This window comes from Lissotriton helveticus, chromosome 11 (assembly GCF_964261635.1).
Source record: "Lissotriton helveticus chromosome 11, aLisHel1.1, whole genome shotgun sequence".
Classification (NCBI taxonomy): Eukaryota; Metazoa; Chordata; class Amphibia; order Caudata; family Salamandridae; genus Lissotriton; species Lissotriton helveticus.
In genome coordinates, this window is record NC_136072.1 from 53,892,700 (window position 1) to 53,919,362 (window position 26,663).

At 45.6% G+C, this 26,663-nt stretch overlaps 1 protein-coding gene across 1 annotated transcript in view; it reads right to left on the minus strand.

Annotated features, from left to right (window-relative positions):
• LOC144790700 (solute carrier family 12 member 9-like) overlaps positions 1 to 26,663 on the minus strand; it is a 525,473-nt gene that overhangs the window by 306,610 nt on the left and 192,200 nt on the right. Inside the window, exons 5-6 of the mRNA XM_078665423.1 lie at positions 25,398 to 25,505; positions 15,099 to 15,210 (exon numbers count right to left, since the gene is read on the minus strand). Coding sequence (XP_078521549.1) covers positions 15,099 to 15,210; positions 25,398 to 25,505 — 220 coding nt within the window. The remainder of the gene's footprint in view (positions 1 to 15,098; positions 15,211 to 25,397; positions 25,506 to 26,663) is intronic.

The window sequence follows — 26,663 nt, forward strand, 5'->3', positions numbered from 1 at the left end:
CTATCATAATCAGTCGGAAATGTTTCCGAATCGGTCGGAAACATGGGTTCCGACATGGGTTAGAAAATTCAGAATGCCATTCGGAGCCTTTCCAACCGACATCGTAATCAGGCCCAAAGTGTTATTAATTGTTTAACTACTGTTGTCGTTTTCTTATTTGTCTTATGTAGAATATATTCGGTCAGTAAAAAGTGACTACTTATAAAAAAAGAATTAAAGAACATGCTAAAACTACAGAAAGAAAACACCTACTGGTCATTAACAAAACACTCAAATTACTTTTATCAATGTGAATTACCAGTAGTGTTGGGTTATTAGAGTTAATAAAAGACCATCCTATGCTCCCAGAAAAGACTAAGCACTGAAATTACTCAAAGCAAACCAATTTAGAGAGTCCTTTGTATAAAACAGCCTGGTAAGAATCTGGACAAAGATTTAATCACATCCCTAGGACACTAAGCAATCAGAGGCGATTGTCATTTGTCATATTACAATGGTAGTATTATCTTTATAACTATTATTTACACGGGAAAGTTCTTTAGAGAGATTAGCACTTCATGCACCTAGATTAGTAACTCGTTGAGTGTCTCATTTCTATTAATATAACTCACTGTATGTTATGCAACATGTTCCTTTTTCTGATGGAGCAAAATAAGGCTCTTCTGTCATATAACGTGTTCACAAGTTTGATAGGTTTTGCAAGTAATAACCTTGCATACATCTAGGCTACTGCAGTTTCAACTACCCCTTGCCCCTGCGGGCGCTGCCAACGACACTACCATCACAACTAGCCATCAGACTCATACAAGTGTGACAATTCAGACTTTAAATAAACATAAAAAATGGCGAATGCATGCCGCTCACGGTATTCTTAGAATTTTGCAGTGGCGGCTCGCCAAGCGAGTGCTGCGGGTGGTAGGGTGGTTGGGAGAGGGGCAGGGTGGGGGGTAGTAAACTCCAGCATACGGCGCAACGGAGTTAAGTAATAAATACATAATTAAAACAATGTAACATTGCGTGCGCTGCATCGCCGAGTTGGCGTTGCAGCGCGTGCAATGTGAATTGTTGTATTTGTTTATTTATTTACTTAACTCCGCTGCGCTGTGTGCCGGAGTTTACTACGCCCCCACCTTTCCCCTCCCCCCTGCCCTGCAGCACTCGCTCGGCGAGCCGCCACTGGAACTTTGGGTGGCAGGTATTAGTGATTTTAATGTATATTTAATTATAAACAACAGTTGTGTTCCTCACACAATTATACAAACAGCACTTCCATTGAGCAGGCTGTTATAAGAGCTGGTGCTGACAATAAAATGCTGGTGCTAAGCATTCAAGCCACTGGCTCAAATTAAGCACTTTGCAGTGTGCAGTACTGCAAGTTTGTAAATAACAAGAAAGGACATTTCATGTAACGTGTGGCTGAAGGGATTATGAAATGATGTGTGCATTTGTTGAGAGATGTTTATCTGAGTTTTGGAAAGTAAAGTGAAACTAAAGAGTGCAGGCAAATTATTGCTGCTCAGTAGGGAAAAGATGTGTGCAGCGCAGCAACAGAATTGTGGCTACAAAGTATGGCAGGGAAACAAATGGAGTGTGGATGCAGGGCGTAGGGGGGGGGTGACAGACAAAAATGACATGTTAAACAAGCCTAGGCAAAGCCAATCGATCTGGCTTTCATTTTGGTTCCTGACGCCAGCTTAAAAGAAAAGTCTGATGCGGCAAAAAAAAAAACACAAAACAAATTGGTTTTTGCATATAATCCATCTGTGAGACAAACAATTTAACACATGATTATTTAGTGTATGTTTGAGATGTAAGTGAGTTCCTCATGTATTAAAATGGAAGCTCTCCATTAGTGGCAGAATGATACAGGAAACAGTTTATAGCATGTGGTGAGAGATAACTTGTCTTTGGGTTGAGCCAACGCCCACTCTATGTATATTTTAAAGAACTGGTAACAATAGGTAAGCACTGGTAACAACAGGTGAGCACTGGTAGCAACAGGTGAACACTGGTAGCAATAGGTGAGCACTGGTAACAATAGGTGAGCACTGGTATCAATAGGTGAGCACTGTAAACAACAGGTGAGCACTGGTAGCAATAGGTGAGCGCTGTAAACAACAGGTGAGCACTGGTAGCAATAGGTGAGCACTGGTAGCAATAGGTGAGCGATGGTAACAATAGGTGAGCACTGGTAACAATAGGTGAGCACTGGTATCAATAGGTGAGCACTGTAAACAACAGGTGAGCACTGGTAGCAATAGGCGAGCGCTGTAAACAACAGGTGAGCACTGGTAGCAATAGGTGAGCACTGGTAGCAACAGGTGAGCACTGGTAGCAATAGGTGAGCGCTGGAAGCAATAGGTGAGCGATGGTAACAATAGGTGAGCACTGGTAACAATAGGTGAGCACTGGTATCAATAGGTGAGCACTGGTAGCAATAGGTGAGCGCTGTAAACAACAGGTGAGCACTGGTAGCAATAGGTGAGCACTGGTAGCAATAGGTGAGCACTGGTAGCAATAGGTGAGCGATGGTAACAATAGGTGAGCACTGGTAACAATAGGTGAGCACTGTTAACAATAGGTGATTACTGGTAGCATTAGGTGAGCACTGGTAGCACTAGGTGAGCACTAGTAGCAATAGGTGAGCACTGGTAACAACAGGTGAGCACTGGTAGCAATAGGTGAGCACTGGTAACAACAGGTGAGCACTGGTAACAATAGGTGAGCACTGGTAACAACAGGTGAGCACTGGTAACAACAGGTGAGCACTGGTAAGAATAGGTGAGCACTGGTAGCAATAGGCGAGCACTGGTAACAATAGGTGAGCACTGGTAACAATAGGTGAGCACTGGTAACAACAGGTGAGCACTGGTAACAATAGGTGAGCACTGTTACCAATAGGTGAGCACTGGTAACAATAGGTGAGCAGAGGTCTGGACTCTCCAGGCAGACCTAAAAAGAGTACCTGCGGTCCGCGGCATAGAGTGGGTTGCCAGTGCCTGGGGCAAGGCAAGTATCCTTCCACTTTTCTTTTAAAATGTTGCACCCCTAAGAATTTTGCACCCAGGGAACCGCCCCTGTGGCCCACGCTGCGTCACTGCCTGCAGCATGGCGGCAGGGTGACTTCCGGTCGCAGAGCAGCACTGCAGCGAACAGAACTATTGTCACATCCTAATGAGCTTATATAAACAGCTAGGGTTTGGTGTCTCAGCTAATGAAACAGTATGTCTGGCCCTCTTTCACGAGCACTTAAAGTGACAATAATATTCATGATAAAAGTAGGCAATCCAGAGTTTAACAAAGACATTATCTGCAGTCCTGGAGATGTGTTTTACAGCCCGCAATGCCGGGTAGCCCCAAGGCGCAGCGCCGCCCTGGCACGGCCCCGGTGCCATTAGGATGGACGCGCTCTGTATTAATAAGGCTTAGAAATGGGCCTATTGAATATTTAATCCACTCTCTGAAAGCCTGGCCTTGATAGAGGCTGGTGTCCCTTTCTGCAGGGCATTATTTCTTGTTTAAGGAGTGTCACGCTCCCAGTACCTCACAGAGGGACAAGAAGTATATGGGGGAAGAGGGGGGAAGGACAGAGAAGAGAGGGCAGGACGGGAGGAGAAGGGAGAGATCAGAAAATGAGCTGAAGAAGAGAGAGGAGAGAGACTGAGGTCAGTAGAACTGAAGTAAGAAGTGAAACTGGTAAGGAAAGATGTCATTCAGAGAATAGGAGAAATGAAGATGGTGAGGAAACGGTGGGGCGAGGATGAGACATCAGACGATGGAGGTGGAGCGAGGAATGGATGGGAGAGACTAAGGGCCAGATGTAGGAAGCCTAATACCGGTCGGTAACGGCCGAAATTACCGAATTTTGGCCGTTACCGACCGGTATTAGGCATTTGGGATGGAGGGGCCTAATTTAAGGAATCGGTAATTTAAGGAATCGGTAAATTACCGAATTCTTAAATACCGATTCGGTAAATGACCGAATCCTTAATGTAGGAAGCACTCAAGTGAGTGCTTTTCACTTGTTAGGATTCGTTATTTACCACCAACTACAAGTTGGTGGTAAATAACGAAAACCGTTAAAAAAGCAATTTTGTGCTTTTTTAACAGTGCCATGTGGCAGACATACATGCCCTTAGGGCATGTATGTGAGCCACATGTGCACCCATGCACTATACAGGGCTGCAACAGGGTGTCAATGTGACACCCTGCCACCCTTGTAGGTCTACCCCCTATTACAGTTTCGGTATTTAACGAATCGGTAATTCTCATTCATTCCTATGGGCCTCCAGGTCCATAGGAATGAATGGGGAATACCGATTCAGTAAATACCGAATCGGTATTTACCAAATTTAACCGATTCAGTAAAATCTACCGAATCATTAGCTACATACCATTTACCGATTCCAAAACACCGAATCGGTAAAATTCGGTATTTTAGAATCGGTAAATGATATTTACCTACATCTGCCCCCTTAGAAAGGAGAGAAGGAAGTTGAGACGGAAGGTGCGCAAAGTAGAACAAGATGGAAGAAAATGAGAGCAAGGGATGAAAATGAGTGAAGAAAGAGACGAACAGGAACACCGAGGTGTAAGAGAGAAGGAGGAGAGGAGGAGGGGAGAAGTGGGGAGAGGGAGTGAGAATAAGTAGGGTAAGGAGAATTAAGAGAAGGGAAAGAAGAGGGTAGAGGACTAAAAGAGAACAAGTGGAATAAAGAAAGAGAAGAGAGGGAAACAAAGTAGAAACTGAAAAGACAATGTAGGATATCGTAGAAGAGAGTTAGCGCCAAGTGAGATGAAAGATGGAAAGTGGATAAGGAGGTGCGGAAGTAAATGTCACTTTGGCAAGTTCAAGCTGCTTTTCTGGTGTGAATTCATTGCCCGACTCACGCCAGCTTTGCAGATTCATTCCTTGACGTGGCTGTTTGATTCAAGCAGGACGATCAACAGCCCCCTCGCATTCGTTGCAATCCCTTCCACCCTGCTTGCTACTCATCAAGTTCCACAGGTGTATCCTAGTATCTTCTTGGACAGAGCCAGCCCTTGAATCTCCACACTGCAAATTAAATTAACCGTAACCTGGTCCTGATGATGGCCTAACACTTCTGCAGGCCGAAACGCTGTCGACCTCCACCGCGGACCTCCTAGTGCCCCCATTTCCAAATACCCCAAACATTTGAATTTCTGTATTCATGTACCATGAACTGCCTGGGTGTCCCAAATATATAAAGAATATTAAAATCCCACTTGTCTTTTGTTACACCTATCACTATAGCTGTATATACCACGTCACGTGTCACTTGCGCCGTCACAAAGCTTCACGAGCACTTGTACCCAGTATTTTGTAGGTTACATGCCATTTAATGTAACGCAGTGCTGGCTTCCATGTGCTTGTACATATGAAGTTTTATATGTCCAACATGCTTATCGATTGAAATACAATTTACCTTCACAAGAAAATGTCTCCCTGGTTTTCTCCCCCTTTGGATTTGATCTGTCGCAACTAATTGTACCACATGTACTTGACCTTAGAATAATACCCTTGTTTGAGACACTGTTGTTTGATACAGATTATTGCTCTAGTCTCCTTGGGGCTCATGGGATACCTCCTGTAGTTTGATACGGCTGATTTCGATCTTGGCGGAGGGGAAAACTCAGTCACAAACGTAACGGATCTCCCGTCCGCCGTATTACGATTCCATTATATCCTATAGAGATTGTTATCGTCAGATTGGATATATGCCACATTTGTGACGGACTATTCCATCTGTTGAGATCTAAATAAGGCCAATATTTTTCCACAAACTAAGCGCTCTGTGGTCCATGATAAGCGGTAAGGGGCGGAGTGGGCAGAAATGCAAGGGGTGGTGTTGCGTGACTGCCCTGACTTACAACTTACAATTGAGGAACCAATAAAATCTGTAATAAACCGCGATTCTTGCAAACTGAGCAGCACATTACCCGGATACTATTTGTCCATTTTCCCTTTATTGCTGCATTTCACTGCTATCAACAAGCCCAGAGCCTGCCGTACAGTGATGGGCCACTCAGGCAATGCAATCTGAAGCTTGTCAGGGAGTTACTGGGCAACAAAATTGTACCATAAAAGAGTCCATTTCACATCAGCACAAAATTATATTAAAAAAAAATGGCAAGAACAGTCCTCTTCAAATGAGAGATGTTCACAAACAAACTGTGAGAAATAAAGCAGAAAAAACACTTAAACTTTTCCCAGGTAAAAGAAATGGGAAAAAGGAGAAATGTGCTGTTTTTTCTGTGCTGTGCATCACGTGGAGAGGGTTTGATCTGTGAAAATCTGAAATTTTTCTTGGGGGGGTCCCCTCTGCACCCGACTCTCAGGTCTTTATCGAGTTCCTGTACAGTGTGTAGTTCCGTGCACTAGTGCTCGATTTGTAAACAGAAAAGTGTCAGGGCCTTCGCCAGGACAGTGACAGAAAAAGCACAACTACTAACCATCACACACCTGTAAGTGAGACATTTTGACTACTTCAGACCCCCAAAGGTAGAAGAACAGCTTGGGAGGCAGGTATTAGTCATTTTTAATGTACATTGAATAACTTAGCAACTGTTGTTGTGCTGACCTCTAAATTAGACAGACAGCACCACCATGTGGCAGATTGTTATAAGTGCTGGTGTTGACAATTAAGCGCCGGTGCTGAGCACTGGAATCCACCGGCTCAAATTAAGCACTGTAGTGCACTTTCAGTGTTTTAAACTGCTGTTCATCCCGCTGTCCTTAGGTCCTGGATGCTGTTGTTTCTAAGAATGCCTTGGAGATGGCTATCTTAGAAGATAGTTAGGGGTTTTAACTCGAATACAGAATACATACAAACACTTGCACAGTTAACAAAAGGAAATCAAATACAATATAAATGCAGTTAAGAAATCCAATAGTTAGTGACTCTAAAATGCCGAGCTATTAAATCTGCCATTGCTTTTTTTGCAATTACATGTAAGCTCATGCATTAAGAAGACGCATGTGCAAGTACTTGACGGGAATTTTGAAATGGGTTCACTACAGCATGACCAACAGCTTCATGACGCCTCGTGAACTGAACGTCATGATGTGCGCCTGCATTGTGATGCCAGGAGCCCATTTTAATTTACCATTGAAACATAGCAGATACACATGTTATTTTGTTAGGTTCCAGCTGCTGTCACGTTTCTGTGCGCGTGAGGTCAGCTTGCAAAACAAAAAATACAAGAGGATTTTGAACCCAAAGAGAAAGGTGAGACTGCCTTGATCAGGTCAGGAAGAACCACTGACGACTTCTTGTTTTGTCTTTTTTTGGTGTACTAACCCCTATTATGTCTTACTTAAAAAAGGAAGAAGTCCTCAGTCATATCTTCTGATGCAGTTCTTCATCAGGTTCCTCTCATGATATACATAGCGGCAGGGCACAAGTCCTAAAAAAAGAAGTGGGGGACGCTGACCTCACGACGGGAAGTGACGTCACGAAAGGTGGCTTGTACCATCAGACTCATTGCCTCCCCTCGCTCACGCCTTAGATGCGACTTTAACAGAGAAGCCAGCGCGTGAGCAGCGTTCTGAATGAGCTGCGATCTGGCCCCAGAGAGGCCAAAGAGTGAATGTGTGGCTCCATTTGCTCCAGTTATCAAGCTCCCGGTAAAATAAGTGGGGGGACGCCGTCCACCAGCATGGTACCCCGACTCGAGCCCTGCATAGACGGTACCAGCTCCCCAGACGAGGTTTGAAAACGTCCCTGATTACATAGGTCACACTTGTAGACAGAGTTGGATGTCAGTTTCTCTATCTCTAAAAGAAACAAGGGCTTTGAGTGGTTGGTGAAGGGGCTCTGCCAAACTTCAGACAACGCACAGTTCCGCCAACGCCTTTATTACCCCCATAGACTGGGATTGCCTTGGAAAGGGAGCTATTTGCATGTGTAGGTTATCGTACACAAATATCTGTGTAAAGGGCAGTCCATGGGCCTGATTCACAAAGGGCCTCCGCACTCGTGGCGGAACATCGGCAACAAGAACTCTCATCGTGGAGATTCCGGGACCGAGTGTGGAGATTCCCCCTCGACTGCGGGGCCTCCGCCCAACTGCAGAGACTCCCCCACGACCGCGGGACCTATGCCACAAATGCTGAGGCCCTTTGCGAATCAGGCCCATTATCGCGCTGTCACTGCTCCAACGGGATTGGCTGTGCCATGGTCGCAAGGGACGAACAGTGTGTACGCTCGAGGTCTAGTCATTGTGGAGGTACAGAAGAACCAGGTTTGGGTACAGTTTAGGGATTGACAGCAACTTTTCTAATGATCAGGGCTCGAGTTGGGGTACCACGCTGGTGGACGGCTTCCGCCCACTTATTTTACCGGGAGGACACCGTCCCCCCTGCCAAATAGCTGGACTTCACTCTTTGGCCTCTCTGGGACGTGATCGGAGCTCACAGCAGGCTGCTCATGCGCTGGCTTCTCAGATGCAATCGCATCTAAGGGGTGAGCGAGGGGAGGCAATGAGCCTGATGGTTCAAGCCACCTTTTGTGACGTCACTTCCTGTCGTGACATCACTTCTGGTGACAGCGTCCCCCCCACTTCTTTTTTTAGGACTCTTGCCCTGCTAATGACAGAGGAAGGTTCAGCTTTGTTTAAAAGGGCAGTGGGAGAGTGATTCTGCTCCTCTGCATCCTGACCCCACTGGTGCGGAAGAGACAGACTTCCGAAAGAAGCTGCAGACAAGATGTCAGCTGCGCCATATTCATGGCGGTACACCGCGCTCTCTGGCTCCCGGCAGCATTTAGGATGGCGATTCCAGGGAGTTATGGCCACCAAAGGACAACAAATCACTAGCAGGACAGGGAGACAGGAGGCTCTATTAGTTTTATAGCCTCTGTCTTAATTAGGAAACCAGGCAAGACCTAAGAAGTAAGTGTAGCTGCAATCAACAGCAGCGACAGGCAAAAAATACCTGTCGCACCCAGAACACACCTGGATTGCCTTAAATGCCACGAGGAACACTCCTGGAACACATCTGCCACACACCTGCAAGACACCAGATCCATGCTTGGAACACAAATTAGAACATACGAGAATCCACCTCAAACACATCTGCCACACACATGCAACACACCAGGTCCACACTTGGAAAACAACGAACACATGAGAAACGTCCTCAAGCACATCTGCCACACATCTGCAACATAACACGTCCACACTTGGAACACACCTAGAACACACAAGAACCAATCTCAAACACATCTGCCACACACATGCAACACACCAGGTCCACACTTGGAAAACAACTAGAACACACAAGAACCCACCTCAAACATATCTGCCACACACATGCAACACACCAGGTCCACACTTGGAAAACAACTAGAACACATGAGAAACGTCCTCAAGCACATCTGCCACACATCTTCAACATCCCGCGCCCACACTTGGAACACACCTAGAACACACAAGAACAAATCTCAAACACATCTGCCACACACCTGCAAGACACCAGGTCCACACTTGGAAAACAACTAGAACACACAAGAACCCAACTCAAACATATCTGCCACACACATGCAACACATCAGATACACACTTGGAACACAACTAGAACACACGAGAACCCACCTCAACATATCTGCCACACACATGCAACACACCAGGTCCACACATGGAACACAACTAGAACACACGAAAACCCACCTCAAACACATCTGCCACACACCTGCAACATTCTAGGTCCACACTTGGAACACAACTAGAACACATGAAAACCCACCTCAAACACATCTGCCACACACCTGAAGCATGCTAGGTCCACACTCACTTGTAACACAACTAGAACACATGAAAACCCACCTCAAACACATCTGCCACACACCTGAAGCATGCTAGGTCCACACTTGGAACACAACTAGAAGACATGAAAACCCATCTCAAACACATCTGCCACACACCTGCAAGACACCAGGTCCACACTTGGAAAACAACTAGAACACACAAGAACCCAACTCAAACATATCTGCCACACACATGCAACACATCAGATACACACTTGGAACACAACTAGAACACACGAGAACCCACCTCAACATATCTGCCACTCACATGCAACACACCAGGTCCACACATGGAACACAACTAGAACACACGAAAACCCACCTCAAACACATCTGCCACACACCTGAAGCATGCTAGGTCCACACTTGGAACACAACTAGAACACATGAAAACCCACCTCAAACACATCTGCCACACACCTGAAGCATGCCAGGCCCACACTTGGAACACAACTAAAACCCACGGAAACCCACTTTGAGCACATCTGCCGCACACCTGCCATGCCAGGGGCCGCTTTACACATACGATGCATTTTCCTTGAATGCGCCGGGCATACCTTTAAAAGGTGTGCCCGGGGCAGTCAAGGAAAATGTACCACATTAGGGTGAATGCGCTGCCCTGGGAGCAGCAATTCCTGTGAAAAATGGAGCGGCTGCTTTGAAGCCGCTCCGTGTTTTCACAGTGCTTCGGGTACCCCCCCGCAGTTTGAAGGGGGATTAGAGATCCCCTTGCAGGTGGGTGCAGTCAGTGACTGCACCGGCCTGTAAGGGGATGACCGGGGGGGTCCATGGGACCCACTTTCCCCCTCCAGATGGCTTCCATTAGGGGCACATGCACCTTGTGAGAGGTTCTTTACATCTATGCCCACATCTGTTATATGGCGCAGGTGCAGAGGCAAAGAGATTCCCTCATTTGCATAGGGCACGCTTGGAACACCCGAGAACCCACTTAAAACACATCTGCCACACACCTGCAAGACATCAGGTCCACAGATGAAACACAACTATAACACACAAAAACCCGCCTCAAACACATCTGCTGCACAATAGCAACACACCAGATCCATACTTGGAAAACAACTAGAAAACATGAGAACCTACCTCAATGTGTCACATGCCTGCAATACACCTGTCACGTACTCTAAACTAATCCACACCTGCAACTGGTGCCCGTCTGCAACTCACCAAAGCCTCAGGAACCCCAGTGACGGTGGACACCTTTCATGGTTTCTTTCTATACCAGGACCCGAGAAGGGATTTGCCACAGATCAGTCCCGAAAAGTAGGAAAATCCACTTTGGGATGCAAGTTGTCCCAGGTCCTTTCCAAGCTCAAAAATGTATTGCTCCTTTTTGCTAATTCACATGTGTATAGTGCAGCTACACGATCACAGTGACTGAAAAGCCACACACCACCGGTCCCCCCACCAAAAGACCTGCGAAATAAGCCACACTTTAAACTTCTATTTCTCCTACCACACACAAAGATGATGTATGAAGGTAGCCGACTCATCACTCTCTCCTGCTCAGTACACTATACTTTCCAACACACTTCAGCAGATTTACACCTGAGAAGGTAAGAGCATCCCTTGGGCCAACACTCACGACACCAAAACACTCCTCTGATAGTCCACACACACAATAAACCCACACACTTCCCACCAAACATGCCCTAAGGAGGATTAGAACATTGGAATGTTGGGAGCTCCATTGAAACCAATGGAGTGCTCCGGGCTTATAATGGCTGGTATAATCCTGGAGCTCCAACATTCCAATGCTTCTTTGTTCACAGCTCTGGCTGTGAACAAAGGCTTCAGGGAGCCTGAGGGGATTCCAATCCCCTCGCGCTCCCTGAATGCTTTGTTTTATTTGTTAGTACATTCTGCCCTCTAGTGGCTCGGGCCTATATCGCTACTGCCGGCGTTTAATAGCCGGTATTGCCCGCTCCGGCGGGCTATAAAGCTATAGTAAGCTACTCTCCTCTACTCTTCCAAGAAAGCGCTTTAGTATTTCAACAGGAGGATGCAGCACTACAGGAATGTATCTGTGATGCCATACAATGACCCCTAATTAGAGAGATTATTCCCTCTGTTGAGGTACCATAGACCTGTTTCCTCCGAAAGGGCCTAAGGTTGAGGTAGCGAGCCCACTCGGGACTCCCATATACCCTATGTTGATGTTCTTTTTGATGGCTGCATTGCTACTTTCTAGTAAATGCATTTGCTCCTTTCTGCTATTTTACTTAGACATTTTCACCCACAATAGCCTCAAAATAACACAAGTATGTAATGAGGTGGAGTAAATTACTGAAAAGTGAAAACCCTGTGGGCCACATGTATCATGCAATTTACCAGTTGCAAGTTTGCGACCTGTAAAATGCATTTTGGTATGTATTAATTCCAATTTGTAATTCGGTAACATGTTATCGAATCGCAATTTGAAATTGCGAATACATATCGATTTGGTATTAGGAAGGGGCGTGTTTAGGATCACCCTTCCTAATGGTGAAATGCAGCAGTATGTAAGAATGTTTTCGACCGAAATGCGATCGAAAACATTCACATTTTACCACCTACTTCTCACTCGCAAATAGGAAGGGGTGCCCAAGGGAGCAAAAAAGTTTTTTCAAAGCAGGCAGTGGAGTTTTTCAGAGCCGGTAGTCCCACAGACCACTGCCTGCTCTTAAACAAAGGAAAAGAAAACTTTTAATTTTTCTTTTTTAAGCACAACCCCTTTTCCATAAGGAAAGTCACATTTAAAAAAAAAAAGATTGCTGAATTTAAAAACAATCACAGACATGGTGGTCTGCTGACCCCCGGAGGCCACCATACCTGTGATTTTAGCAATTCCCAATGCATCGCAAATTGCGACCTACCTCATTAATATTCATGAGGTGGGCCGATTTGCGACCCACTAGGAAACGCTAAACAAAACTCATGGAGTTTCATACATTAAAAATAGCGATTACCTAATTGCGATTTGCAGAAAATCGCAATTAGGTAATCACTATTTCCAATATTGATATATGTGGCTCTGTGTCTTAAATATCTAGAATTCATTATTTCCCACAGCTTCAGGCTAGACACCCCTTCAAGCTGACCAGCAGTAGGGCGAGCCTTACTTTACTAGGTGACGTGAATAGAGCCAGACAATATACAGACTATATAAAATGGTGGGCATCCTTAGAGATAAGCATCCACTTCTGAACCTCCCCACACACTAAAAATAAAGTGGAGCAGATTGGAAACCAGAGTTTATAGACAGTATATGAGGTGTACCATGAGGCTGTCCACATTATTTCTGAGACAGGAGCATGCTTTTGGGTCACCAATGATGCCAACTAAGGTTGCTCTAGTGGGCACAGATGCACTTGCATGTAGCAGCCATGATGGATGAAAGATAGAATCTGATAGGAGTCTGAGGCATTGAAATGTGTTCTTGTATCAGCAGCTGGTCAATAAGTAACCTTAATCTGGTGCTCTGGAACTAGATCATCAGACCACATAAAAAATCCTGATTGGGTGGCTATATCTGCCATAGAGGAATGGATCTTAGAAAGAAGGAAGGGAGTTGGGAACATAGGTGGTCACCTAAGGGGGAAACAACCTTTACAACGCAACTTTTACAACACACTACCATTACAACAAAACTTTTACAATGCAACAACCATTACATCGCATGCCATTACAACGCAACCATTATAATGCATGACACTACAACGCATACCACTATAACGCATGTCATTACAACGCAGTCATTACAACACAGTCATTACAACGCATATCATTACAACGCATACCATTACCATCCAACACTTACCCTACTGTTGCACCCCCTGGAGTTAGAATAGTAATTTTTACCCCTAACTCTATCCAATACTTACCATACATGCAATGTAATGTTATGCGTTGTAATGGTATGCGTTGTAAAGGTAGTATGTGTTGTAATGGAATGCGTTGTAAAGGTTGTTTTTAAAAGTTGGTTGTAATGGCATGCGTTGTAATGGATGTTGCGTTGTAAAAAATGCGTTGTAAAGGTATGCGTTGTAAAAGTATGCGTTGTAACGTCATACAACCCACCTAAGGAGACAATGAAAACAGGTCCAAGAGGATAACAATTGTCCTTCCAACATACTCCGAAAGCCAACTCTGCTCATCCTTTCGGTGAGAGCTGCAAGAGATATCCTTCTATTAAGTTTTATGGCACTATGCCCATTCCTCCATTAATGTTCTTCCCTAGTAATATCATATTAATGCAAGTCAAAAAGTACACCAACAGTAGCGTGCAGTAGACAATAAATATTTCTTATAATTAATTACACACTCACCCTTGCAGTCCTTTCTCAGGTGTCATCAATCCAAATCAAGGCACAAGCAGCGAGCGGACATCCTCATTTTAATTAAATGTTTGGCGCATCTCAAGATACAAGAAGGAGTTCAGACTGTATATGTCAGGAATGTATGTTTATATTTTAAACATGTTCTGGGTAGGCCTGGCCGGAGTTTGCGGTGTTCCGCTATGCCGAACTCGGCTAAATAACCCAAAAACTCTGCTGCGCTATGCAGAGTTCCACAAGCGGCAGAGTGCGTTAGGTCACGCTATTCGCGCTGCTTTTTCGTGCTGAGTGTTTGTCCCTCGCTGGAAAATCAGCACAAACCGCACCATGTGCAGCGCAAGAAGGAGCTGCTAATGTCACTCGAGTAGATTTTCTACTTGAGCGGCAGCTTCCTCAACACGAACGGTTGGTTTCTCAACGTGAGCGATTGTGATCATCCGCAACCCCTCACATTGAGAAATTCACTAGGAGGTGGTCTGGTGTTGGATTTTCCTCGCTCGCACATGCCAACGTTTGGCGAGCATGAACAAGGAAAAAAACTCAGCTGTGCTTTGTGGAGCTGAGTTTTTCGGAACTCTGCGTGCTCCACGGAGTGCGGAGAACTCCACACCCTCTGCGAACGGTGTGGAGTTCACCACCCAAGCCTAGTTCTAGAGTGAAAACCCTCTAACATGAGGTGCAGGAAGGGTAAACGATCAGTGGGAGTCTCTCTTTTTGCTGGTAAAGTTAAATCTGAACCTGTACCTAAAGAAATCGAGCACTTACGTCCTTTCTGAACACTTTTAACATAGACTACAAAGACTTTGTGAACACTCTGAGAGCTTAGTTTCCGGCTGAGCAACATGGCACTGATGAATACAGATGAACCTTGCCCATCCAGGGAAAATCCTCCTCATTAGAGGATCCGGCCCTTGAGAAAATGGCCAAGGACACGTACCTGTCGCACGTGCAGCTGACCATGAGCGACAGCACGTTGTAGATGATGTACGTGAAGATGACCGCGGTGATGGTCCCCCTTGGGATGGAGTAGCTGGGGTTCTTAAGATCTCCTGGAAGAAAAGAAAGAGGAGAAATTAAGAGCAATCCACCTCAAGGTGTGATGGTAAATGTTTGAGATGTTGGGAGCTTGAGAGAGGATACAAATATAAAGATGAGACTCAATTGGGTATTTACAGCTTCAGGAGCGGTACTTGGCGACTGTCAATGCAGCAGCACACCTGGCAGAGAAGACCTAGAGAAGTGTGTATATGTCAATAATGAGAATCCAGGGGTCACAGAGTCTCTAGAACCAAGGGGGTACAAACAGAGGCGCTTTTGTTTACCACCACATCACTCAAACATAACAAGGAAATGATGGACGGGCATTCTGTGGCACAGGAAGTGATGGCAGGGGCATCCCCTGCGGTCTCCTGCTCCAGATGTGGCTGCCTTTTATCTGCTTTCATTAGATTCTTACATATATAAACTGTACACTTTAACTATCTGTCTTTTATAGCTGCTCCCTGTGACTTCAACAGTGTCTAAAAATGTGATCCCAATTTTTGTTGTGTACTTAAAGTTAATGGCCAAGAGGGAGAGGAGTTGGCCTAACGGCTAGAGCGGTCGACCTCAAATCTGGGGAACAGGGTTCGAGTCTCGGCAACGATGCTGAACATCCTGTGATTCTGAGCAAATCACTTAATCTCCCCGTGCCTAACAAAAAAATGAATGTGTCCTCATGTAATGCAACTGGTGCTATATAAAGCACTCTGATACCCGATACCTTCAGGTCAAGTTCACGCTATATAAAACTCTGTAAAAAAAATAATTTTAAATCACTTCCTGTGATCTCATTGGGGAGGTCACAGGATATGTACTTTCCATGACACCAAGGATACTGGTCAAATGTGAATATGCCCACATGTTCAGGATCCATGTCCGTGATTTGCACAGTGACTTGAGAGCGGCAATACTGTTAGCATAAAGACCATAGAAGGTCAGAGATGTAATGCAGCAATGCTGATATGCATTTCCTGTGTCATCCATGATGGTCCCTTGATGCCATCACACAGACCGGTGAAGAGATGGGACAAGAGGTCTAACCTAGAGGAGACAACGGGACACAGAGACAAGCTAAAATTCAGCAATGATGCTACAAGCGGCCTCGAATACCGATTAATGTTGGCGGTAGAGCTGGAGCTGTTGACATCCAGCCATCTAGGACCAGAATCCAGTCAGATTTCAGAATGGCCATCAAATGAGCAAAGAATACCCACAAGAAGCCATTATATGCTGTGCTTAATTTGTAAAAAGAATAAGGGCCAGGGCCCTCCACAGGAGGCCACTGCAGCTTGCTCCACCCATTGCCCCTGCCAGCGCGGTCCATGACAATTCAGACTATTTCAGCCCTACCCCCCCAAAGCTATAAGAAAGGCTTTAGAGGCAGCTATTAGTCATTTTTAATATATACTATATTAATGATAAGCTTTTCTTCTACTCATCTCTAAACTATACAGACAGCGCCACCATGTGGCAGATGTCATAAATGCTGGTGCTGACAATTATATGTTGGCGCCAAGCACCGGAAACTACTGGCTCAAATTAAGCACTGATTATGTGATTATTTTCTCAAACCTAGCATTTGCAATGACGCTATAACCCACTTTGGACTTTGCTATTGGATGGGTCATACACCACATGATCACTCCTAGCCTTTTTGTGATCCCTCGTCATACCCAACAGCACTTTCCATACCTGAAGTTTCAAGTAAGTATGGGCGAAATTTGCAAATTCGCGATCCGCGACTTTGTGCGAAATGGCAAAAACATCTGTGAGTTCGCGAATTTTCCCACAAACTCGCGGATTTTTGTGCCATTTGCACAAATATGTGACCACGTGTGCCTGTAACTTTGCCAGCGTGCCAAAAGGCGCCGAGGGTTTGGCACAGGACCCCAGAATCCTTCAGATGTCCAAGATAGCTCTGCTGCGCGTGCTGGTACAAAGCCATTCTGATCCTGCTCAGTGGGTTCAGGCGCATGCAGCTGCTGCTGCTGGACAATGTCCCATCTCATACTAAATTGCCCCGTACAGGCACATGCTGGCGCTGGGCAGTAGGGTGCAGTGGCATGCGGGTGCTCCACGCCTGGTACATGCGCATACCGGTGCCAGGAGGGACACGTGTTTATTGGTGCTGTGTAGCAAGTTATGACTTTACATTTTGACTGCACCAGACGGTGGTACCACCTACACGGATCAGGAGCATCCAGGCACCAGACTTTATGGTGCAAGAGCATAATGGTGCTGTGCGGTACGGGTATATATGTACTGGGGGCAGAGGGGCACTTAGCACAATGTGTGCTCACACCCAGAGGGCTCCCAGGCAACTAAGCACAAATGATTTTCACACTGAGAGGGCTCCGGGGCAGTTCAGCAGCACGGGGGCTCACACACACTGAGCCCCGGGGCAGTTCAGTAGTGCGTGGGCTCACAACCCCTGGGCAGCTCAGCATCGCAGGGGCTCACACCCACAGGGCTCCCGGGCAGTTTAGCAGCACCACCCTCTGGTTCATCACTGCCACCCTCTGGTTTATCACTGCCACCCTCTGGTTCACCACTGCCACCATCTGGTTCATCACTGCCACCCTCTGGTTCACCACTGCCACCCTCTGGTTCACCACTGTCACCCTCTGGTTCATCACTGTCACCCTCTGTTCACCACTGCCGCCCTCTGGTTCATCACAGCACCCTCTGGTTCACCACTGCCACCCTCTGGTTCACCACTGACACCCTCTGGTTCACCACTGCCACCCTCTGTTTCATCACTGCCACGCTCTGGTTCACCACTGCCTCCCTCTGGTTCATCACTGCCACCCTCTGGTTCATCACTGCCACCCTCTGGTTCATCACAGTACCCTCTGGTTCACCACTGCCACCCTCTGGTTCACCACTGCCACCCTCTGGTTCATCACAGCACCCTCTGGTTCACAACTGCACCTTCTGGTTCATCACAGCACCCTCTGGTACACCACTGTAGATTATGGGGAGAAAGCACACCTGCCCAGCCTCAACCGAGGGCTGCTTAATGTGTTACTGAATTTGAGCTTCAAGTCCGGCACCTGCTTCCTTATCTGCAAGTGCTTCCTGTTGTGGTTTAATTTTTGTGACAGACTGGAGCATTGTGCCATACGTGTAACTATTCTCTGACCCTGCTTAGAGGGTCAGAGAAGGGTCAGAGAATAGTTGCAAGTAGGCAACAACTCTGGAGGCGCCGCTCAGGAAGCACTTACAGGGTTATGGTAGGTGCCCAAGTTGAAGTTAATTTCTTTGTAACCATTTTGTAAATGGTTACAAAGAAATTAGCTTCAACTTGGGCACCTGCTGTAACCCTGTAAGTGCTTCATGTACTTCAGTTTTTGAAAATCCGTTCCGCACGCGATTTTGCAGATTTTTCTGCGATTTCGCGAGATTCGCGGACCGCTAAATTGCAGAAAATCTGCAAATTCCGCGAACGGAACGGATTTTACACCCATGCTTAGTTTCAAGTACATACCGCTCAAGGAAGCATTGAACTACAAGTCCCAGAATGCAGCTCAGTGCTAATAAAGCACTGTGTGAGGGTGACACAAGGGACATGGGCTCCAATGGCATTTATGAGATTAGCTGCAACCCCACTGAGCTAACGGGACTGAAAAAATGTGATATGATGTCATTGAAAACGTAGTTTATGCTGTGATATTTTATGTCATCGACAATGTCGTCAATTATGTTTTAGTATGTTATATGTGATGTCATTGGTGATGTCAGGCGGCAGTAGGTGCAAGGTCAGGAGACAAGGGCAAGGTAAGCAATGTTAAGGGTATAGTTTATGTGACATGCATTGAAAGTTGTAACCAAAGACATTTACTATACATATAAATGTATACATATGTGCATATTTATGGCACTACTAAGTTTCTTGAAAGTGAGTGGGTGCTTTTTTCAGTATAAAAACCTGAGAAATTCTCTATAAACAATTATTTTGGAGTGAAGCTAAAGTTATGAACGAAAACTCAAAACTATGGCTGCTAAAATGATTTTGAAATCATAACATGTCACCTGCACTGTGACTTAACACATGGCTTGATAAATGACCTCAAATTATGCATCATATTCATGTGATATTATCCTTGAGATCATCGCCACCTGGGTGACCCAAATAGTTTACACACTCGCTGCTGACATCTGCTATGACATCCAGGCTGTGATTTCAAACAACCTCCCATCCTTCTCAGATCAGCAAGTGCCATTCCATTCAGTAATAGCAGACCCAGTTATTTGCAGGCTTGTAGTTAGAATTAATGGTGGTATGAACAGTGCTTAATTTGTTACGGATCCTTCTCAGGAAGCAAGTGTATCTTGCACCACCCATTGCCCCTCCCAGCACTGCCAATTACAGTAGCAACACAACTACTAACCATCACACACCTACAAGTGTGACAATTCAGACTATTCCAGCCATCAAAAGTTATAAGAATGGTGTCGGCAGCAGGTGAGATTAATTTCTTATTCTTATGCACATTGAATAAATAAACAACTGGTGTTGTGCTCATCTCAAAATAAGACAACAGTGCCCCCATGTGGCAAATTGCCATTAGAGCCGCTGCTGAGAATTAAGCGCTGGTTCTGAGCACTGGAAACCTCTGGCTCAAATTAAGCACTGGGACTTCTTGAAAACTGTCAATCCCAATGTGAGTGTGTTTGATCTCCGAAAGCATGGAATGACCTGTCACTACACATATGAACCTGCTCTACTCTACTTCAAAGCTGCAAGAAGCTGAGGACATTGCTTTTCAAGTAGTGCAACTAAGCCCTAGTTGTGACTAAACTCACATCTGCTCAGCGCCAAGATCCCCTCGGGGTGATAGAGCGCTCTGCAAATCTGCATAAGATAGCGTAACAGAACTTTGAGTTTCGTGTGGCTGGCTGCCACTTCTAGGGTCTACAACTTAACATAGCTGGTACTATGGAAGAGGAGGCATGGCTAAGTTTCAGATACTCGGAATTTTGTGTTAGGCTAGACTGCATGTCCTTGAGCTACCTTCTGGCAGCTGGCTAGGTACGGCTAGCTCCTGCCATACCCGGTGGAGATGGGAAACATCCTTTACAACGCAACTTTTACCACTCAGTGCCTTTACGACGCAACCATTACAACGCATGTCACTACGACGCATTGCGCTGGGGGGCGCTCTAGGATAGGGAATAGGTTTAATTTACTATCCAACACCTTCCCTACTATCCACGGGGACTGGAGTTGGAATAGTAAATTAAACTATTCACTATCCAGCACCCCAAAGCGCTATGCGTTGTAACAGCATGCGTTGTAAAAACTGTGTCGTAACAGCATGCGTGGTAAAAGCATGCGTTGTAATGTCATACATCCCCTGACGAGAGCCCTGGCACTTATCTTTTTTACAAATTAAGCACTGGTCAGGTTACGTTAGACAGCTCGCACAGTTTATTCTGCAGGCGCCATTTTGTTTTGAATTCATGGCGGTTATTGAAGATTTTCGATCCACCACCAATCATGTATGTAGCGCTTCCACCAGGGATCTCCACCGGGGCCTGCAGAATAAACTGTACGAGCTGTCTAACGTAACCTGACCAGTGCTTAATTTGTAAAAAAAAGATAAGTGCCAGGGCTCTCGTCAGGAGGACACAGCAGCTTGCACCACACATTGCCCCTGCCATGCTGCCAATGATAGTAAAAACACACCTACTAACCATCACACTTCTACAAGTGTGGCAATCGCACTATTCCAGACCGCCAAAGCTATTAGAATGGCTTGAGCGGCAAGGCAGGTAATATAGACATTTTTAATGTATATTGAATTAATATTTGAATGTTGTAGTTAATATATGAATTATTCAGACAGCGCCCCCTCGTGGCAGACTGTCACAAGCGCCGATGTTGACAATTAGGTGCTGGCGCTGAGCACCGGAAACCGCCGTCTCAAATTAAGCACTGCTGAGCACACACAGTTTCTCACATATCCATTTTACATGACACCAATAAGCACTGCAACTCCACACACGATAAGAACACCACTCTGGTCATTCACACATGACACCAAACTTCCTTAAAGTTAGTGTGACAGCAGGTGGAACATCTTTGCAACACAAAGCTACCCATCTGATAATGCAGTTCAGCGCCTCTCAAAGAGGTCTGAAGCGCTATTTAAATACACCTACAACACTGCACCTAATAAACACTCACAGACTACACTTCACAGTCATTCTAACAGCCCCTGGCTTTGCCTTTTTCGGCGTCTCAGGGGTTAACGGCCAGCCTCTCATTTCCACTGAATATTTTAACAAAAGTAGGTGCATGGCAGGACTGCAGAGGCAGGCAGCCACTGATTATTTCTGGGACGAGGAGAAGGGCGGGAGGGAGATGGGAGCAGAAGGCAGTCCGCGCTGAGCAGGATTGAAAAGCAAAAAAAAGGTACGAAAAAAAGCAAAGCAACACACCTCAGCAGACAGAAAATATATTTTGTCGACCTTTCTTTTCCACTTTAGCGGTTCGGCTTATTACAGATTTTTACGCTTCCCAAGCCCCGGGTTAACCCCTCCGTGGCCAGTCAAGGATTAGGAAACTGAAAGGCAGAATTGGGCTGCAGTCGGGGATCCGTATGTGTAGAAAGGCACACAGCCCTGGGAGGTCAAAGGTTACAGTTGTATTGGTAAAGCACTTCATGGTGATGCAAAACAGAACAAGGTACTTTGGAGGTTCGGTGAGACCCCAGCTGAGGCAAAGAATATTTCATTGACCCCCTCAAATCGCCCCTGGAAATTCGGCTGCAGGAGAAAAGGGGGCGCTGTGCTGTAAGACAAACTAGGAGATGCAGTTAATCGTCCCCAACAATTACCAATTGTCTGTCTGTCTGTCTGTCTATCTATCTATCTATCTATCCATTCATCTATCCACCTATCTATCTGTGTATCTGTCCATGTATCTATCTGCCCATCTACCTATCTGCCTACCTGCCCACCTATCTATCTGCTCACCTGCCCACCTATCTACCTATCTACCTATCTACCTACCTATCTACCTACCTATCTACCTACTTATCCACCTATCACATATCCACATCTCCATCTGTCTGTCTATCTGTCTATCTGTCTATCTGTCTATCTATCTATCTATCTATCTATCTATCTATCTATCTATCTATCTATCTATCTATCTATCTATCTATCTATCTATCTATCTATCCATCTATCCATCTATCCATCTATCCATCTATCCATCTATCTATCTATCCATCTGTCTATCTGTCTATCTGTCTATCTGTCTATCTGTCTATTTCCCTGGCCTATCTATTACGTGTGTGTGTGTTTGTGTAGGTACACTTGGTATTTGGAAAAGTAATACAGTGATTATAGCAAGAACTGCGGATTATTGCAGTTGGTGAAAGAAAACCTAGAATCTAAGCCTATCAGAATCTGAGAGCACCTTGCACAAGGCAGTCACCTTGTTAATGGAGACGTACGGTGAATCGAAATGTATATTTACCTAAATCTGGTCCTGCTTTAGTTTCAGGAACACCAGCTTCACAGAACAGCACAGAGAGTTAGTTAACGGAGAGTTGTCCTTAAAGTGCATTATTTCTTCTGCTGAGGCTAGACGTGTTAACTTAATGACAGAGTACTAATATATCTCCTGGTAGATATGCTGGGGTCAGCGCTTAGAACAGTGATGACTCGGAGTGGTGATAGCCAGCGTCTCTCTCATCCCATTCCCCTTTCCCTCTTTCTAACATTGGCCCTCATAGTCTTATTGCGTGTGGATAGTGGTGGGTGTGGTGAGCGGCGGAAGAGCACATCATTCTGGATGGAGCCAGGGTACAAGGTTAGTGCTTTCTGCCAGTATATTTGAGCCAAAGTGCAGATCACATGGCGACAGCAACATATAGGGGTTACCTGAGCAAGACTAGTGTCAATACGAGCTCCAATCCGGACACTCGTTTTACGCTATGTTGATGATTTGTCACAAGTCCGGAGTACATGCACGTGAGTCAGGAATGGGGAAGGCACAGGGCACTAAGGCCAGCACTAACCTGTCACTGCCTCCTGCTGGTTCCCCAGTGACCCAGATGTTTATGCCCCAATGCTCCATGGTTTTTCTCCGCAACCGCCTGCATCAATGTATCATGACCAAGAGATACAGAAATGGGTACGCTGTTAACTCAGTTTTAATATTTCCTCTCCAGTGCAAGAAGAATGGAAAAGTGGAAGCATGACAAATCCTGAGGACTGTGTCGTGAGTGCACAATAACAGGAAGCTGGCCAAGTAGGGCTTAGTGATCAAAACAAAAACATTAACAGAAGGCAAATCAATTCCTTTCATCAGTAAAGGTATGCCTCCTGCAACGTTTTTACATCTGCGTTTTGAATGTGGGGCTATAAAAAGGTCTATTGCTATCAAAGGTCAAAGAGTGGGCTTTAGCTCCGCCCCTTTCAGCTTTTGGCTTTCTTCAACCAGCCTCTCTCACCACTGGCTTGAGACTTTGTCAATCACTTCTTGGTTCAGCCCAGTGGAGTATTCATCTTTGACCATAACCTAGTGGTTGCTTGGGTGTATCCTTCCGCCTCCACCCCACTGCTCGCATGGGACTGCATGAGGGAAGGGTTACAACTTTAGCCCCAGGGCTTAATTTGAGCCAATGGTTTCCAGAGCTCTGCACCACCACTTAATTGTCAGCACCCGCACTTATGACAGTCTGCCACATGGTGAAGCTGTTTGTCTAATTTGGAGAAGAGCACAAGAACAGCTTTTTATTAATTCAATATACATTAAAAATGACTAACACCTGCATCCCAAGTTTTTGGGACCTGGAATAGTCTAAGTTATCAAACCTGTAGGAATGTGATGATTAGAAGTTGTGTTGGTACTGTCATTGGTAGCATTGGCTGCGGTAACGGGCGGTGTAAGCTGCAGTGGCTACTTGACGAGGGCCCTGGCATTATTTTTTTGTTTGTAAACAAAGTACTGTTCAGCCCTCTCTTCTGGCTGTCTCCCTTGTGCCTCTCTCTAATGACCTAACAGTGCATTTGTTAGCACATTAAATCCAGTCCTACTGGCTTTTCCAATGCTTGTTCTTAAATCCTTTTATATGACCTGTTTGGAGGTAACCACTCTCTTCGCTCTTGAAACCCATAAAATGACAACTTTGATTGCCCTCCCTCTGCTGCTCCCCTACATATTATAGTGATCATAATTACCCTTTTCACAACCTATTTATCCCAAACACTAAACATTCTGTTATCCCATATTCCACTGCACTCTTCAGAGTATAATGTATTTTGGATGCAGAAAGGCATGCGTCAGTAGAAAGCTTGGGGTATCCTAAACACAATGGGGACTACACAGTTGATGCATTTTGATTAATTGAGTGATTGAACGATGAAGAACATTTACTTGGGCAGTAGAAACAGTAGACATCCAAGTTACAACTACTGCAAACTAAACTATGAGACCATTTTTGTGCATAGAGATGTATTTAACCCCTCCCATGCTCATGACGAGCTCAGCTCGTCATGAGCCACGGTGGCCGTGTGCTCATGATGAGCTCAGCTCGTCATAACGGCCAGAAAACTCGCTCGCGGGGCTAATTCCCCCCCTGTGCTGAACGTTCTACAGAAACGAGTGTGGCCGTGACGAGCTCAGCTCATCATGAGCACACGGCCACCGTGGCTCATGGCGAGCTGAGCTCGTCACGAGCACCTGGGAGCTGTGTGCACCCCCCGCCCCCCAACACAGCTGGGGAATTCCCCCCACGGCCAGCGGGTTATTGGAGTGATCAGTATTTGATACAAGATTCTTCAACACCTAAAGACAGTGAAAACTATTCCAGACTCTGGTTCATGAGACTAAAAACGTTCTCTGTCCCATGTTGGATTTGGTTCTAAAGTCCTGCTGAACCGTGTCCTAAGTCAGACGTGCGGCTTCCGAGCCACCAAGTTTGTTGACTATTGTGAGAACAGTGATCTGGACATTTTTTTCTGGACTCATGGGTATTTAAGTAGGTTTATCAAAACATCATAATATTTTCCCTCATGGTGGCAACGTTTGCATCCACGTACATCGCGTACTTTGGCTTGTGTGTTAGGGGTTTATTATGCCGGCAACAGTGCTCTTTCTCTACGGAAACAATATCCCACAGTAACATAAATGCTTTTCATATTTTGTCTTAAAGGTATTGTGCACTGTTCCTCTTACCTGAAATATTGGACCCAGCCATGATACCGGTGCATCCATTGAACATGACTGCGAAGACGGTGGTGAAGGTCATCATACGTCCAGTGGTGTAGTCTGGGGAATAGCGGGCTGCGAGGAAATCGAGACACAACGTAATGTTAAGATCTTCATTATGAAATCGACGAATGGTTGTCTATTACACCTGGTAATAGCAGAGTGGCAACTGGTTCTTTTCGATAAGGATCTGCTACATAATCATGCGTTACATTTATAGCAAATGGTGCAATCTGGGATTAACAACCTTTGGGCCTGATTTCGATCTTGGCGGACGGGTTACTCCATCGCAACGGTGATGGATACCTCATCTGGCAAAACATAAATCTTATTATATCCTATGGGATTTAGATTTCGGCGGACCCGAAATCTGTCACTGTTGTGACGGAGTAACCTGTTCGCCAGGATCTAAATCAGGCCGTTTACCTCTATGGCTTAGTTCGTACTATGTCAAAGTTGGGAGAGGTTGAAAAGAGCATAAATGCCAGGATATGCATTCATAGTGGACGCTCATAGTTTGTTGTCTCATATGTTTTATAACACCTTCGCTGCGGCGGCTATCCCGCTGCAGCGCTAAGGGAGCGGGGGGGCCGCGCGGCACGCCCATGCGGGTGACGGAACCGCTCCGTCACCAGCCTCGGTTGAGCTGTGCTCATGACGGAGCGGTTCCGTCATGGCGCAGCCCGCTCAATAGAACGCGCCGCGCAGGAGCGAAATCAGTGCGTCGAGCGGGCCATGACGGGACCGCTCCGTCATCAGCACAGCGCTACCGCGGCTGATGACGGAGCGGTTCCGTCATCAGCGCGGAAGGGTATAAACATGAGAAAGCTTTTCAAACTACTGAGTGATGTCATAGAATATCGTATAATGCAACGGGTTGAGTACTGATAGCTCAAGTCTACCTTGTTAGTTAATGATCTTCCTGATGTGGACCGCACAACTCTGTGAAATGAGCATGATCACAAACAATTTTTTGGAAAGAGATTTGAATTCGCCCTAAACTTTTTTTAAGAGACACAAATATCACAAAGGAAAAATGCATTCTGGGCTGAGTAAGTTATACGGATTAGGTGACCCCCTTCTCTACCACAGTATCTCTGAAGCCAGTATTCCAACTATTCTAGAAGTATCAGTGCATTGGTTTACTTTGTTACTGCATTTAAAATATACAATTAAACAAACTTTAAGACTGTCCACCTTTTACTGTTAGGAGCAGATTCCATGTTTTGGGGG